At 37.5% G+C, this 18,268-nt stretch overlaps 1 protein-coding gene across 6 annotated transcripts in view; it reads right to left on the bottom strand.

Annotated features, from left to right (window-relative positions):
- The window catches only part of HERC4 (HECT and RLD domain containing E3 ubiquitin protein ligase 4), a 158,798-nt gene that overhangs the window by 2,702 nt on the left and 137,828 nt on the right, over window positions 1–18,268 (bottom strand). For all 6 annotated transcript variants that reach the window (XM_053582950.1, XM_053582951.1, XM_053582949.1 and 3 more), the window contains 2 exons: window positions 16,421–16,503; window positions 12,237–12,420 (listed from right to left, as the gene is read on the bottom strand). In XM_053582950.1, the coding sequence (XP_053438925.1) occupies window positions 12,237–12,420; window positions 16,421–16,503 (267 nt within the window). The remainder of the gene's footprint in view (window positions 1–12,236; window positions 12,421–16,420; window positions 16,504–18,268) is intronic.

Genomic DNA, 18,268 nt, shown 5'->3' with positions numbered 1-18,268 from the left:
TGTCTTGAATCTGGCAACTGGCACATAGTTAACATGGTGCCAGGACAGGGAAAATTGACCTCAAGGCTCCCAGCTCTCCAGATCCCCAAGCCCAGCTCTATGACTAAATCCAAACTTCACAGAACAAATCATTCTATTAAAAGGATGTGTTCTATAAAATCTGGATTCAGTCAAAAGACCACACTCAAAGATCTAGAAGACCACATGTAGCCCCAAGGATACAGGTTCCCCACCCCTGTGAGAGTTTGAAATTCGTAGTACTTAGTTTCCAAGATGGCCTTCAGTGAGTTCTGTCTCCTGATATTCACATCCTTATATATAGAAGCCTCCCCCACCCTAAATAGATCTGACCTGTGTCAGATCTATTCATTAAGATACTACAAATATGAGGAATATATGACTTCCTAGCTAAATCATAAAAAAAAAAACTCTGTGCTTTCATTCTTGGGAGAACCAGTTGCCATCTCATGAGAACACTCAAAAAGCCCTATGGAGAAGGAACTCAAGGTGCTATACTAAGGCCAACAGCCATGTGAATGAGCCATCTTGGCAATGAATCTCTACCCTTAAGTAAGCCTTTAAATGACTGTAGCACTAGCTAATATCTGAAGATTGCAGCACCATGAGAGATCGCTGAGCCCAAACTTCCCAACTACTCTTAAATTCCTGAGACAATAACTGCTTATTGTTATTTTGAGGCCATTAAGTTTTGGGGATAATTTGCAACATAACTGATACACTTCCCCTTTAAAAAACATCAGTACTAAGAGAGAAACAGGTAGGAGAGGGAATTATTTACAATGTGAGATGTTTTTTAAAATCCAGCCATAGTTGGCGCCTTAACTTTCAGGGGGGTTTTTTGTTTGTTTTTGAGACAGAGTTTTACTTCGTTGCCCTTGGTAGAGTGCCATAGTGTCATTCATAGCTCACAGCAACCCCCAACTCTTGGACTCAAAGTGATTCTCCTGCCTCAGCCTCTTGAGTAGCTGGGACGACTATAGGTGCCCACCACAACCTCCTGCTATTTTTAGAGACAAGGTCTCACTCTTGTTCAGGTTGGTCTAGAACCTGTGAGCTCAGGCAATCCACCCACCTCAGCCTCCCAAAGTATGACTTTCAGTTCTTAGTTAGCAAGATCATTCCAGCATCAGGTCCTTTGGACACACTATTCCCTCAGCTAGACCACTCAGACACATCCTTTTTTTCAGATTAAATGCCACCTAATTCACTCATTGATTCATTCAACAAATATATACATATAGTAAGTTTTAGCCAGAGTTCTAGGCCCTAGGGAAACTGTGATGAACAAAATCCTTACTTACCTTGTGAAGTTTATCATCTAGTGAATGGTTTTCTCAAATTCATGAAGCCTAGATTAGGTTTCCTTATGTACTATTCAAAACCCTTACTCTTTCTTTGTACTCTCACAATTCAATTATATATTTAATGTCTAGACCATGTTTAGGTCTTATTTACTATTCTCTCCCCAATCTCTTGCATAATATCAGGTACATAGTAGAGGCTTAATGAATATTTGTTAATGGGCTTCTTGAATTTTGGGCTCTCCTTATTTGTAGCCATGATAATCTCAGTCTGAACTCTGGATAATGCAAATCTGCATAATATATGCTGTTATTTGAAAATGAGTTTGAAGCAAATGGCTTGAATTCTAGCAGTTAAACTTAATTAGCTTGTCAGAATTAATGTGCAAGAGCATGTTAGTGGGGAATGAAAAGGATGATGGCTGAAATTTTTTTTTTTTCAACCTCAAAATGGTTTGGGGGTGATGTGTACACGAGTCCTGATTAAGAATGACCATTTGAAGCCACAAAGCATTAAATGTAAGTACACTAACATATACAGGCCCTGACAACTCTGTCCTTTGGAGACTTAGTGCTCTAAGTTACTTGTTAACTTACCCACCTATTTTCCATCTTCCAAAATCATTTTCTCTCTTGCTCACTGTATTTTTATTTTTATTGGTGTATGTATTCTAATCTTTATTCCATTACTGCCATTCTAATGAGACTTTGGGAGGGAGATGCACTGATTTTACCATGTTTAATTAGAAGTCCTAATTATTTAAAAAATTTTATTCTCTACATTACACAACAAAATTGATCTTTTTCTGGTATGTGTATACTTTGATGAGTTTTAAACGTAGGTAGAGATCTGTAGAACTATCACCACAGTTAATTCCATCCCTGTTGTACTAGAAGTCTCTTGTACTACCTTATCTTTGGTCACACCCTCCTTCTACTTGTTAACCATAGTTTTGTTCTTTTAAGAATGTCATATAGAAGGAACTATAAAGTATGTAACTGTAGGTCGGGTGTGGTGGCTCACACCTGTAATCTCAGCACTCTGGGAGGCCAAGTCAGGTAGAGTGCCTGAGCTCACAGGTTCGAGATCAGCCTGAACCAGAGCGAGACCCTAAAAAATAGCCAGGCACTGTGGTAAGCGCCTATAGCCCCAGCTACGCGGGAGGCTGAGGCAAGAGAAAATCACTTGATCCCAAGAGTTTGAGGTTGCTGTGAGCTGTAACGCCATGGCAATCTACCATGGGCAATATAGTGAGACCCTGTCTCAAAAAAACAAATGAACAACAAAAACAACAACAACAAAAAACCCTCGTACATTTAGGCCAGGCACAAATATAATTCTAGCACTCTGGAAGGCTGAGGAGGGTGGATTGCTTACTCTGAGCAAAAGTGAGACCCCATCTCTACTAAAAATAGAAAAACTGAGGCAAGAGGATTGCTTGAGCCCGAGTTGGAAGTTGCTGTGAGCTATGACACCACAGCACTCTACCAAGGGTAAAGCTTGAGACTGTCTCAAAACAAAAAAAAGTATGGGGTGGCACCTGTGGCTCAAAGGGGTAGGGCGCTGGCCCCATATGCCAGGGGTGGCAGGTTCAAACCCAGCCCCGGCCAAAAACTGCAAAAAAAAAAAAAGCATGTAATCCCTTTGAGGCTGGCTTCCTTCACTTAGCATATAGCCTCTGAGATTGATCCAGTTGTGACATGTATCAATAGTGTATTCCTTTTTAAAGCTCAGTAGTATTCTACTGAATAGATAAGCCATAGTTGGTTTACCCATTCATCCACCAAGGACATCTAGGTTGTTCAAGTTTTATTTATTTAATTTTCTCTATACATATACATGTGTTTATTTGGTTTCTACTTTTTGCCTTCACAAAATTAAAAAGGCTGAAAATTTAATAACAATAACAATGTTTAAGATAAGGACTTACAAAGAAAAACCTCATAAAGAATGAACAAAGATAAATACAGAAAATAAATTCAGAAAGATATCAGAAGATAAATACAAAAATAAATTCAGAAAAGAAATCAGACGATTGCTGCAACGAAATATTGAGCAATAATAATAATGCAAAAAAAGTAACATTCACATTGTCAGATAAGAGTACGTATATCATAGAATGCTTTGACTCTGAGGTTCAGTAAGGAGTCTTCAGTTAACTTATTTTTTTTCCAAAGTCTCAAAAAATAGACAACTAATATTTACAAATAAAAGATAATTTCAAAAACAGATCATGCCAAATCTTATAGACAATAGAAAAAGAAGAAATACTTCACAATCATTCTACTTCATCTGCATATACCTGATACTAAAATTGGAAAAAATATATTATTATAAAGGGAAATTACAAACATATTTCACTTATAAATGAGGATGCAATACCCTGAACAACACATTAACAAGTTGAATTAAAAATTAATGTTCAAGTAATGTACTTTGGTCAAAATTAAATCCAATTTATGTGAGAATTAGTCACTATTTTCCTTTTTTCTTTTCCTTTCCCTTATCCCCTCCCTCTTTTTCTGTCTGCTCTCCCCTTCCCCCATGCCCCACCATGTCATTGTCATTAATTGTCATATCAAAGTTGAATACATAGAATTCATGCTTCTCCATTCCTGTGATGCTTCACTAAGAATACCGTTTCCCCGAAAATAAGACAGTGTCTTATTTTAAGGTGTGCTCCCAAAGATGAGCTAGGTCTTATTTTCAGGGGACATCTTATCTTTCCTGTAAGTAGGTCTAATTTTTGGAGGATGTCTTATTTTCAGGGAAACAGGGTAATGTTTTTCACCCCATCCAGGTTAATACAAATGCTGCAAAATGTCCATTTTTTTAAATGGCTGAATAGTATTCCATCGTATACATATACCACAGCTTGCCAATCCATTCCTCAGTTGAGGGGCATTTAGGCTCTTTCCACATTTTAGCAACTGTAAATCGAGCTACGATAAACAGTAAGGTTCAAGTGTCTTTATAATAAAAGGATTTTTTTTCCCCCCTTCTGGAAAGATGCCCAATAATGGGACTGCAGGATCAAATGGGAGGTCTAGGTTGAGTTCTCTGAGGTTTCTCCATACTTCCTTCCAAAAAGGTGTATTAGTTTGCAGTCCCACCAGCAGTGTAAAAGTGTTCCTTTCTCTCCACATTAGTGTCAGCATCTGCCGTTTTGAGATTTTGTGATACAGGCCATTCTCGCTGGGGTTAGATGATACCTCAGGGTGGTTTTGATTTGCATTTCTCTAATAATTAAGGATGATGAGCATTTTGTCACGTTTGCTAGCCATATCTTCTTCTTTAGAGAAGGTTCTGTTCATCTCTCTTCCCCATTGATGTATAGGATTGCTGGTTTTTTTCTTGTGGATTAAGCTGTATAGATCCTAGTTATTAAGCTTTTGTCTGATTCAAAATATGCAAATATCCTTTCCCATTGGGTAGGTTGTCTATTTGTTTTGGTTGTTGTCTCCTTAGCTATTCAGAAGCTTTTCAGTTTAATTAAATCCCATTTGTTTACTACTGCTGTTGTTGCTATTGCCATGACAGTCTTCTTCATAAAGTCTTTCCCCAGGCCGGTATCTTCCAGTGTTTTTCCTATTCTTTCTTTGAGGATTTTTATAGTTTCATGCCTTAAATTTAAGTCCTTTATCCATCCCGAATCAATTTTTGTGGGTGGAGAAAGGTGCGGATCCAGTTTCCGTCTTTTACATGCGAATATCCAGTTCTCCCAGCACCATTTATTGAATAGGAAATCTTTCCCGCAGTGGACATTCTTGTTTGGTTTACCAAAGATTAAGTGTTTCTAAGTTGTTGGTTTCATTTCCTGGTTTTCTATTCGATTCCAAATATTTGTGTCTCTATTTTTGTGCCAGTACCACCCTGTCTTGACCACTATGGCCTTGTAGTACAGCCTAAAATCTGGTACCGTGATACCCCGGCTTTGTTTTTATTACTAAGAACTGTCTTAGCTATATGGGTTTTTTTCTGGTTCCATACAAAACACAGAATCATTTTTTTCCCAAGTCTTCAAAATAGGATGCTCGTATTTTAATAGGGATGGCGTTGAATTGGTAGATTGCTCTGGGGAGTATGACATTTTAACAATGTTGATTCTTCCCAGCCATGAGCATGGTATGTTCTTCCATTTGTTTAAAGTCCCCTGCTATTTCCTTTCTTAGGGTTTCATAATTTTCTTTATAGAGGTCCTTCACCTCTTGTTAGGTATATTCCTAAGTATTTCATTTTCTTTGGGGCTACAGTGAAGGGAGTTGTGTCCTTAATTAACCTCTCATCTTGGCTATTGTTGGCATATACAAAAGCCAACTGTGGACATTGATTTTCTATTCTGAGACATTACTTTATTTTTTGATGACTTCCAAGAGTCTTGTGGTTGAATTTTTGGGGTTCTCGAAGTATAAGATCATATCATCAGCAAAAAGGGACAGCTTGACCTCCTCTGCTCCCATTTGGATGCCCTTTATTTTCTTGTCTTGCCTAATTGTTATTGGCTAGAATTTCCAGCACTATGTTGAATAGTAATGGTGACAGAGGACAACCTTGTCGGGTTCCACTTCTAAGTTTTAAGTCCATTCAGTAAAATATTAGCTGTGGTTTTGTCACAGATAGCTTCAATTGACTGTGACAAAACTCTTCAGGGTTTTAATTAGAAAAGGATGCTGGATTTTATCAAATGCTTTTTCTGCATCTATTGAGAGGATCATATAGGCTTTCTGTTTTTACTTCTGTTGATATGGTGAATACTGCTTATGGATTTACATATATTAAACCAGCCTTGCATCCGGGGATGAAACCTACTTGATCATGATGTATGGCTTTGATGATAAGCTATAATTTATTGCCTAGGATTTTGTTGAGGATTTTTGCATCTATATTCATTAGAGAAATTGGTCTAAAGTTCTCCTTTTTACTTGGGTCTTTTCCTGGTTTTGGTATCAGGGTGATGTTTTGTTTCATGGAATGTGTTGGGGAAGATTTCTTCCTCTTCAATTTTTTGGAATAATTTCTGCAGTATAGGAATAAGCTCTTCTTTGAAGGTTTGATAGAATTCTGGTGTGATGCCATCAGACCAGTGCATTTTTTTGTTGGGAGATTTTTTATTGTTTCTTTGATCATAGTGGTTGAAAATGGTCTATTCAGGAGATCTATTTCATCTGGGCTAAGTCTAGGGAGAGAGAGTGATTCCAAATATTGATCCATTTCCTTCATATTGTCAAATTTCTGGGCATAAGAGTTTCTGGTAGTAGTCAGATAATTTTTTGTGTCTCTGTGGCATCAGTTGTTATTTCCCCTTTATCATTTCTGATTGAGGTTACTAGAGATTTTACTTTTTTATTCCTAGTTAGTCCAGCTAAAGGTTTATCTATTTTATTTATTTTTTCAAAAAAACCAACTCCTTGCTTCATTAATTTTCTGAATGATTCTCTTGTTTTCAATTTCATTCATCTCTGATTTTTTTTTTTGTAGAGACAGGGGTCTCTCTCTCTTTTTTTTTTTTTTTTTTTTGTAGAGACAGAGTCTCACTGTACCACCCTCGGGTAGAGTGCCGTGGCGTCACATGGCTCACAGCAACCTGTAACTCTTGGGCTTACGCGATTCTCTTGCCTCAGCCTCCCGAGCAGCTGGGACTACAGGCGCCCACCACAACGCCGGGCTATTTTTTGGTTGCAGTTTGGCCGGGGCTGGGTTTGAACCCGCCACCCTAGGCATATGGGGCTGGCACCCTACTCGCTGAGCCACAGGTGCCACCCTCTGATTTAATTTTGAATATTTCTTTTCTTCTGCTGGGTTTAGGCTTAGATTGTTTTTCTTTTTCCAATTCCATAAGATGGCTTGTATGTTTGTTGATGCACTGCTTTTCGAATGTAGGCTTCTAAAACGATAAATTTTCCTCTCAGGACTGCTTTTGCTATATCCCACAGGCTTTGATATCTTGTATCTTCATTGTTGTTATACTCAAGGAAGTTAATGATTTCCTTTATTTCTTCCTGTACCCAACTGTCATTCAGAATAAGGTTGTTTAACTTACATGCCTTTGTGTGAGGTTGAACGTTTTTGTTGAAGTTGAGTTCCACTTTTAGTGCCTTGTGGTCTGAGAAGATGCAAGGTAAAATTTCGATTCTTTTGATTCTGTTGAGGTTTGTTTTGTGTCCTCAGATATGGTCAATTTTGGAGACTGTTTCATGGGACAATGAGAAGAATGTATATTCTTTACCTTTGGGATGGAGTGTTCTATACATGTCTATCAAGCACAGTTGTTCTAGGGTCTCATTTAAATCTCTAGTATCTTTGTTTAATTTCTGTGTCCAGCTCTGAGAGAGGGGTGTTAAAGTCCGTTGTTATCATGGTGTTATAGGGTATCATATTGCTCAGACTAAGCAAGGTCTGTTTCAAGAATCTGGGAGCATTTAAATTGGGTGCATAAATATTTATAATTGAAATGTCTCCTTGTATTTTTCCTTTGGCCAATCTAAAGTAACCATCATTGTCTTTTTTGACTTTAGTTGCTCTAAATCCACATATATTTCAAAATAAGATTGCAACCCTTCTTGTCTTCTGAATTCCATTTGCCTGAAAAATTGATTTCCAACCCTTAACTCTGAGTTTTAATGTCTTTTGATGTGAGATGTGTTTCCTGCAGACAGCAGATGGGTGGCTTGTGTTTTTTAATCCAATCAGCCAATCTATGCCTCTTCAGTGGGGAATTCAAGCCATTGACATTTATTGAGATAACTGATAAGTATGGTAGCGTTCTATTCATCTTATTTTGTGAAAGGCCATTGCTTAGTTTTATCTTTTGCATCATTGTGGAAGCTACGTCCTGTCCTCTAATTTCTGGGTATTTGCTTTGCTGAAGGTCCATTGTGATGGTCAGTGTGTAGAACAGGTTGAAATATTTTCTGTAACGTTGGTCTTGTAGCAAATTTCCTGAATGTTTGCGTATCAGTAAAAGATTTGATTTCTCCGTTGATTTTAAAGCTTAGCTTAGCAGGATATAGAATTCTGGGCTGGAAATTGTTCTGTTTCAGTAGATTAAAGATAGATGACCATTGTCTTCTGGCTTGAGAAGTTTCATTAGAGAAGTCCGCGGTCACCCTGATAGATTCTTGCCCCTGTAGGTTAACTGGTGCTTATTCCTGGCAGCTTGAAGAATCTTTTCTTTTGTCTTGACTTTAGATATATTCATCACAATGTGTCTTGGAAAAGCTCTATTTGAGTTGAGGCGACCAGGGGACCGATATCCCTCTGAAAGGAGTATGTCAGAATCTTTGGTGATATTTGGGAAATTTTCATTTATATTATTCTCTAGAATGGCTTCCATTCCTCTGGGGGTACTCTTCTTCCTCTTCTGGGATTCCTATAACTCGTATGTTTGAACGCTTCATAGAGTCCCATAATTCTGTCAGTGAACGTCCTGCCTTCTCTCTCTTCTTTTCTGCCTCTTTAACTATCTTGAGTTATCTGAAAGCTTTATCCTCTGAGATTCTTTCTTCTACATGATCTAATCTGTTGTTGATACTTTCTATTGCATCTTTAAGTTCCCTAATTGACTGCTTCAGTTCCTTCAGCTCTGCTAATCCTTTCTATATTCTTCATATCATCAATCTCTTATTTGATTCTGTTTTTGGATTTCCTTTTGGTTATTCTCCACTTTCTCAGCAATTTCCTTCATTGTTTTTATCATCTGTATTTTAAAATTCCCTTCTGTCATTTCCAACAGTTCTTTATAGGTGGAATCCTCTGCTGTAGCTACCTCATGGTCCCTTGAAGGGGCTGCTCTGGACTGATATTTCATGTTGCCAGGATTTTTCTGATTTTTCCTCATGAGTGTTTTCTTGTCTTAATTTTCCTTTCACTTCCTCTTGCTCTTTAAGTTACTGTGCCTCTGGCCTAAAGTTTTAATGAGTCCTTTTGGTACAGGACCAGAAGGATGAGAAGATTGAAGAGCAAGAAGGGAAAAAATATTTTAAAAAGAAATAAAAAAGAGGAAGAAGAAGGGGTAAATAAAAGGAAATATTGACAAAAAGAAGAAAGGCACCAAAAGAAGGAGACAGAGAAGTTATATAGGTGTATAGTAGGGTACTTTGACCCAACCTTAAAAACTCCCAACCTTTGGGGGTGCTGGGTTGGGTGGTTCCATTGTGGTCAGCAGCTCTTCGCCACCCTGATTAGACACAGTACCTGACTTCCACCTCCAAGTAGAGAGGAAAGACAAAAATAGTATAAATCAGACTAAAACAAACAAACAAAAACTCTTATGGGATAAAATTGGAGGAAAAAGCTAATAATAGGGCAGAAACACTGGCAAAAATGGAAGATTATGTTTAAACTAGAATAGTGGAAAAAAAGAGAGAAAAAAGAACAAAAAGGAAAAAGAAAAATGTCCAGGAAAATGTCGAAATTAAGAAAAAAAAAAACCCCGAAATCCCCAAAACCAAAAAACCAAACAGTATATATATCTTGATGACAGTATATATATCTTGATGAGTATATCTTGCTGAGTATTGTCCAGGCAACGGGTGATCTTCCACAGTATGAGATGTTAATCACAATGGTGATACAGCTGTACGAGATGGAGACTCAAGGCCTCTGCTGCTTTCTCAGACCCCGCAGGCTTGGGAGCCCAAATGTCTCCTCATCCAACTTAAAAGACACTCCAAACTGTGAACCTTGGCTAAGCAGAAGCTTTCCAAGGAAAGCACTTATGCCTGGGATCTCTCCTGGTGTGGCCGCCTGCTTATCCAGTGTGGCAAAACCAGACTCCCTCTATGCCCCTGAGGGCCAAGGCTGTTAATCTGCCAAAGACTTAGATCTCCACTCTTCCCCAGCATCTCAGTCCCCGCCCTTGGGCAGCTCAGTCACATGATTACTCACCCAAGGTTTCCTGGCCGATCCCCGCGCTGCAACCTGCAGGGGCAGCTCCCCCCAGTGGCTGTGCGGGCAGCCCACAGCTGAACGATATTAAGCTCCTTTCCTGCTCCACAGTTCAGACCTGGGCCCCAGACAACACCCAAAGTCGTTTGCACACCTGCCCAAGATCTCCCAAGGCAGTTCAACTGAGTACCCAAGTAAAAAAAAACCAAAACAGCCCACAGGTAAGGCTTTTCCTGCTTGCAGTCTCACTGTTGCTATAGTTACAGCTGCGGGCAGCCTCTGATGGAACAAACACACCTCCCACTTGCCAGTTTTCCACCGCTTTTGTCCTCCTTGTGGGGTCCAGAAGTGTCTTGTTGACTTCCTGTGTCAAAGGGAAGTTTCTGGGCAAAACCTCCCAGCCAGAGATGCCTGGAGTCTTCTCTCCCCAATCTCACTGTGCCCAGTTACACAGAAGCTGTTACTCGGCTGCCATCTTGCTCCCATTCCCTGATTGATCCAAGTTTTTGACTTGTTTGCAGTTTTGCTTTCTTCTTTTCTTTTTTGAGACAGAGTCTTATTCTGTCTCCCCGGATAGAGTGCCATCACATCATAGCTCACAGCAACCTCAGGCCCTTGGGCTCATGCAATCGTCTTGCCTCAGCCTCCTAGCTGGGACTACAGATGCCCACCAAAATGCACTACCAGTTTTTCTATTTTTAGTAGTGATAGGGTCTCACTCTTGCTCAGGCTGGTCTCAAACTCCTGGGGGCTCAGGTGATCCACCCACCTCGGCTTGCCAGAGTGCTAGGCTTGTAGGTATGAGCCACTGTGCCTGGCCTTGTTTGCAGTTTTTTTTTAATGTGGTAAAATACACAAGTTGTAAGTTTTATATCTTAACCATTTTTAAGTGTTAACTTTCATGACATTAAGTACGCTCACATGTTATATAACCATCTCCACCATCTATCTTCAGTACTCCTTTCATCCCTGTAGCCATTAAACAGTAACTCTCCATTCTCCCCTTTGTTTACACAGATTTTTGTGTAAACATAATTTAATACTCAGGAAGACTGCTAGCTCATATAGGAAACCATTCCTAAAGGAACTATACCATTTTGTATTCTTACCAGCAATGTACTAAAGTTCTTAATGCTTTGCATCCTTGCTGGCACTTACTATTTATTGTATTTTTAGGTCAGTCATTCTAATAAGGGCATCAAATCTAACTATTAATGTAAAAATTATATCAGAGGATACTAGGTTACAAAGATAGAAAATGGACAGGTCAATCTGGTATATAACCTTCTCAAAGCTGATCTAAATTAGCACTTTTCAGTAAATGTTTACCTGGAGAAATACTGAGAGTGCCAAAATATATGTATACACATTTTAAGAAATTTTAATTGGAAGTAAAATCAGTCATTCCTAAAAAGTGTAAAACCTGCAGGTAAAATGGATGTGTGTACCATATATAGATACATGCGACCAGTAATGGTATCTTTAATTCAACTTCGAAAGTAATAGTTACATAACATCTCTTAAAATGTGTATACATTTTTTGGCATCCTCTATATATTTGAATCACTTAGAAAAGAAGGATAAGTTGTTTAAAAATTTCCCAATCTTTTCCCTAAAGTTCCCTGTATTGCTTAAGGTATCAGTAATGAAGACCATGAGCATTAGTTGTTCTCAGCTAAAAAATTTAACACTGAAACTAATCAGAAAAAAAAAAAAAGAAAAAAGATTCTTAAGCACTGCAAATGCTTTTCATAATGAAATTTCATTCAGTTTTGGTTGTGCCTTCTATCCAGCCTGTGTTACAGACATTTTTCTATCAATACCACCAAATACAGAAGTGCTATCTCTAATTCACACACAGTCCAAATCTATTCATTGTAAGATAAGAAGCATTGAGGGTTTTCCTTTAAAATGACAGTAATTATATGCAAAGAAAAATAATACATAAAAGGGCAAGACTTTCACCAATAAGCCACCAATAATTGCCTTTCCATTTAAGCAATGCCATAGATTTGTTTTACCCCTACCTTTTCCAGTTCCTTCCAGTCATAATTTGTATTTCCAATAACCATTGCTTGTAGTTCATTAGGCTGAAAGAGCAGAAGGACTTTTCCTCCACAGACCTTATGAAAGCCCATGTAAAAAGCATCAAATAAAGAAGCCACTGATTTATTGAATATATAATCCACATAAGCATCAACAAATTCTTGCCTAGAAATTAAAAAGCACAGAAGTACATATTATGAAAATCATTTATGGAGAATACATAAAATAGTGCTATTATAACTTTGAGTACTCCTGTAATTTTTGCTATTTATCTATAAAACTAAGGAAGTATGAGAAGGGTTCAAAGAGGTCATACAGTAATTACAGATAGTCCTATTATTGTTTCTATATAAATATGTAGTATCAGGTATATCCATGAGGCACTCAGTTATTCTTAGGCTATTGCTAATAAAAAATGTCATTTCCTAATAGGCAGAATAATATAAATGACTATCCAATTTTTAAATATTTGCAGATTAATGAGAATTTCTATATATTACCCCACATGTACACTAAAAAGAATGAACTGTTACAAATACCTGATGATAAATGAGAGCTTTGAGATTCAGACTATTGGACGATAGTTTTTTCCCTTTTCATTCCAAGAAATCTAAACAAAACTTATTTAAAAAAATAAATACCTAGGAAAGTGGTATTTTGTATACATATTCTTTTAGGATGATCATTAAAAATTACAAGTGCAATTGCTTTCCGAATGCATGTGTACATATACACACAAACACTTATGACTCTTTTCTGCCTCTTATGACACAAAAGGAAACTGTAAAGAAAAACAGGAAACCCCCTTAACCCAGTAATTAGAACCACAATTCCATTCAATTTGTTTTGTTTTGCTAGCCACAAACATTTTTATGAAGCTACCTGGTCAAACAAATAGTGAGAATAGGTACTAAAGGATTTCAATATTTTATATCTTGGCTTCCAAATAATTTGGATGATGATACAAATGGGAATAATGCTAAATTTAATTATCTACAAATAACCTTCTAAGCAAGTTATAAAATAATTCCAAACTGAAGAAGCAGTCTACTGTAAAATACATAGTTGGTGGTGGGTCTAAGGAAAAAACTAACAGCATATGCTACTGAGTTTTGATGAGAAAAAAGACAATTCTGTAATGAACAATTTTATAAGTCATCCAATTAGAAAGTTAAATTCATCTACACTAGTTAAGTCCTTTAAACACAAAAGGCTAGATCATTTTATGTGCCAACACATGTTCCATCAAAATTCTTTATTTCTCGGCAGAAAAAAATCTAAATCATAGCCAAAGATTTTTCAAAGACAAGCTTTAAAAAAAAAAGAAAATTTAGAGGGACCTAAAATTGTTTCACGTCATTTTAAAAAGTTTTATTTTTATCAAAGTAAGCATATGCGTAGTTTAAAACATGAAATAGTAATAATCCTAATAGCCAACATTTACTGAGCACGTATATGTGCTAGGTCCTATTCCAAGTATCTTAAAATTATTGCCTTACCTAATCCTCACAATGACTCCCATGAAGTAGGTACAACTTATCATTCCATTTTACAGAAAAGGAAACTGAGGCATAGAAACATCAGCTAATTTACCTTAAGTTACACAGCTTCTAAGTACCAGAATCAGGATTATAGTCATTTGGATAAAATCCCCAGCAAAAGCCACTAACCTCATTTTGTCTAAAGTACCAAAACTAAATAGAAGAGAACAAAGTAGCTCTCTGTCCTGCACTTCACCAGAAATTCCTGCTATTCAAAGGCAACTATTTAACTCTTTTCGCTATTCCTTCTGATACTTACCTTCAAGCTTCCAACAGCATAGTTCTATTGCTATTCTTGACTTTCAATTTTAAATATTATCTAATGAACTGAATATCTATTATGGAAGGGGAGAATTTACCTTTTTATTTATTTATTTATTTTTTGTAGAGACAGAGTCTCACTTTATGGCCCTCGGTAGAGTGCCGTGGCCTCACACAGCTCACAGCAACCTCCAACTCCTGGGCTTAAGCAATTCTCTTGCCTCAGCCTCCCGAGTAGCTGGGACTACAGGCACCCGCCACAACGCCTGGCTATTTTTTTGGTTGCAGTTTGGCCGGGGCCGGGTTTGAACCCGCCACCCTCGGTATATTGGGCTGGCGCCTTACCAACTGAGCCATAGGCGCCGCCCGAATTTACCCTTTTTAATTGCCCCACTCACACACACCCCTTTTTTAATTGCCCCACTCACATAGGTTTAGGAAACAATTTTTGGTTCAATATTCATTAACATTTCTATAACTATAAATATTATTCACAGTTAAGCTTTTTTCTATGGTTACCTTTCTTAAGAACTTCTGTTTTCCTTGTTATTTTAACTCCATTTGAAACTTCTCTTAAAAATATCAATTTTCTCTAGATTCATTCAAATATATTAAGTAGCATCAGCTGCATTTTTCTTTTGGAGCCCAATAACCTCTTGATCTAATAACCTAAATGTCCTAGATTCTTAGCTTTCTAAATCTTCTAACACAGTTATTCCTTCAGAAATAATCCTCTTTGCTTCTATCCTATACTGATTGGATCCTGATTGGGGGGAAGGGGTTGTTTGTTGTTTTGATCCTGTGTCTTCTTCCTCTCTCTTGGTTTAATTCCTTGTTACTGGAGGTAGAACACATCCTCCAGTAACTTCCTGAGAATTTCTGAGACAAAATGTAATGGTTTTCATACATGTTACAAACAATAAATGTTTTTGCTAAAAAAAAAATGTTTTTATATATCTACATATTTGATACTTTATTTGTCCCAGAATGTTCTAGCTTCCAGTGTTGTTCTTCACTTTTTAGCCAAAAGGCCAAGAAGCAATCCAGTGTTATTCTTTCAAGTCCGATGTTATTGTTTGTAAATGAATAACTTTTTTTTCCTAGATGGCTTTAGGGTCTTTTTTTCTTTGCAGGTTTTAAAATTTCATGTATGTTGTCTTGGTGTCTTTTCCCTCCACTTCCTATGCTTTCAATCCTGAAAGATGTCATTTAGTACTGAGAAGTTTTTCTCTACCATTTTTTTTTTCTTTTTTGAGATAAATCTGACTATGTTGCCATCAGTAGAATGCCATGGCATCATAGCTCATAGCAACCTCAAACTTTTGGGCTTAAGGGATTCACTTGCCTCAGCCTCCTGAGTAGCTGGGACTACAGGCGCCTGCCACAATGCCTGGCTACTTTTGCTGTTGTTGTAGTTGTCATTGCTGTTTGGCAGGCCCAGGCCGGGTTCAAACCCGCCAGCCGTGGTGTATGTGGCCAGCGCCCTAACCACTGAGCAACAGGTGCCAAGTCTCACTACCATTTTCTTTCATAAATTTTATTCATCCCTTTTCTTTCAACAAATGTACAGAAATGTTTAATAATATCCATCTGGATGTAACTCATCATTTTGAGGACACTGACTTCATCCTGCATGATTCCTATTTCCCTGCCATTCTTTTCAATTGTTTTGGTCCTTATGTAAACGTCTATTGTCCTTTGACTATTCATTCACATTTATCCCAGAAAAGGATCCTTCAATATGTGGTATCAAGGGTGAGGGAGCTGTAAACTTTCATCGCTTAATCTGTTTTCAGTTCAGTTCCTTGTCATGGCTGTGACTAGAGGTCCTAAAATTCACAAGTCTGTTTAGTTCAATCTCTCCAAAAGGTAAATTTCCAATATTCTGCCCTGGTTAGAGAAAGAGTAGTTGCCAGTAGGTGTGCTAAAAGAAACTGGATTCTAACCACTTCTTGTAATAGGGAACTTTTCTGTTCCTAGCATTTCTCTAAACCGTATACATTTCCCTAAAGGTATATTCTCTCCTCAGCACCTGAACTTTTGGTTGTTCTGCAGTATGAACTGGCTGGCTTCTTGGCTCCTGCAGCCCACCTTATATTGCAGCTTCCTCTAGTTTGCTTAAGTTACCATTCTTTTGTGGATTCCAAAAATGTCTTTGCTGTTGTCTCCTCTTTCTTCTTCTTGTTCCTTTGTTTCATGTCTTAAAGGGATTTCAGGAGCGAAATGTAGATCACTTTCTCACTAATAATTCCAAACTTAAGTTCATCTGAATAAAAACTTAGGGTTGTGACAGTTTTTCTAAATAAGCAGAAAATGCCTATTGATTCTTATTACTTCCACTGAAGCTGCTATAATTCACTTACCGATTTTGTTTGTTAACAGCTGTGTCTGCACCATTTAGAACCAGCTCTTTCACTTCTGTTGCACCAAAGTTTTCAACTGTGATCTATTAATTTAAATTTTTAAGAAAGGTCAATGTCAGACTCAAAACTTATTAAAGTATTTTAATAATCTACTGTATTCTACCTATTCTCTCATTTAATAGAAAAACTAATAAATTTAAGATAAAATTCTGCTACCATATAAGCTTACTTGTGAATTTTGCTTAAAGCCACAACTGGGAATTTTTATCTGTCTAGTAGTGTGAAATCCTGCATGAATGACTAATTATAAATTACCAAGTGTTTGGTTAATTAAGAACAGGAAACTGGGCATTTATTCCATGTAAAACTTTAGAATAATCTCTACAGAAGTAAAACATTAGAATGTTTTCCTTTGATAAGTGATAGATTCTAAGGATCAGAATTAATTCCGCTTAGAACAACTATGCATTCTTCCCACATGACAACTGCTACTCCCATATTCCTCTGTCTGCCTAGCTATATGCTTGATCACAGGTGTTTTTTCTTTTCTTTTTTTTTTTTAAGACAGTGTCTTACTATGTTGGTAGAGTGCCCTAGTGTCATAGCTCACAGCAACCTCAAACTCTTAGGCTTAAGCTATTCTCTTGCCTCAGCCTCCCAAGTAGCTGGGACTATAGGCGCCTCTGGCTATTTTTTGTTGCAGTTGTCATTGTTGTTTAGCTGGCCCGGGAGGGGTTCAAATCCACCAGACTCAGTGTATGTGGCTGGCGCTGTAACCACTGTGCTACGGGCATGGAGCCCACAGGTGTTTTTTCCAGTTAATGCATTAATTTGGTTTACAAAGATAGTTATTCTGTAATATTTTATTTCTCTTTCTGGTCTGGCATTTTTCCTACAAATATTACCATTCTCATCATCTCTGTATCTTTTCTTATTCCTTCTTTTTACAATATTATCCTCTTTTATTAAAATCTGTATCTATAAAACACTATCAAAGGAGTGGGATAAGAAACAAATACATCCTTGGTTTGAAGTTTACTATTTAGTAAAGGACGTGTTATATATAAACAATTCATTATAATAAAAATAAATGTTATCAGACCAGAGAGGAAAGAAAGCTAATTCTAACCTAGAGGAAGTATAAAAGACCTTGAGGAAGAAGAAATGCCATTTGAAAAGCACCTAGAAGGATGGGTAGGATTCTGAAAGAATGAGAGAGGTATAAAGTGATTTCAAAGTAAGCACTTCAACTGGACAAACAGATACTTTGAGACAATATAAGTTCTGAATATGCATGGCAAGTGGCTTTTAAATAGGTTAAGATATAAGAAAAAATATTAGGATAAAATTTGGTTTGAATGAAGGGATACAACGGAAGTTAGAAAGAAAGGCAGATTATATATGTCTTTGATGCCCATTCTAAAGCTATTATTCGGCCAGGCACAGAGGCTCATGAACCTGTAATCCTAGCACTCTGGGAAGCCAAGGCAGGTGGAGTGCTTGAGCTCAAGAGTTGGAAACCAGCCTGATCAAGAGTGAGACCCTATTTCTACTAAAAATAGAAAAACTAGCAGGGCAGGTGCCTGTAGTCCCAGCTACTTGGGAGCTGAGGTAAGAGGATCTCTTGAGCCCAAGAGACTGAGGTTGCTATGAACTGATGATGATGCCGTTGCGCTCTACCTAGGGTAACCGAATTAGACCCTGCCTTAAAATAAATAAAGAAACAAACAGACAAAGCAAGCAAGCTATTACTCTACAAGCAATAAAGAGCCACTGAAAATCTCTTAAGAAATGGCAGGGGGAAGGAATGTTTGAATTACCAGATTTCTTAAATGCAGTAGGAGTTCA

This window comes from Nycticebus coucang, chromosome 3, assembly GCF_027406575.1.
Source record: "Nycticebus coucang isolate mNycCou1 chromosome 3, mNycCou1.pri, whole genome shotgun sequence".
NCBI lineage: Eukaryota > Metazoa > Chordata > Mammalia > Primates > Lorisidae > Nycticebus > Nycticebus coucang.
This window is presented reverse-complemented; position numbering and strand designations above follow the sequence as displayed.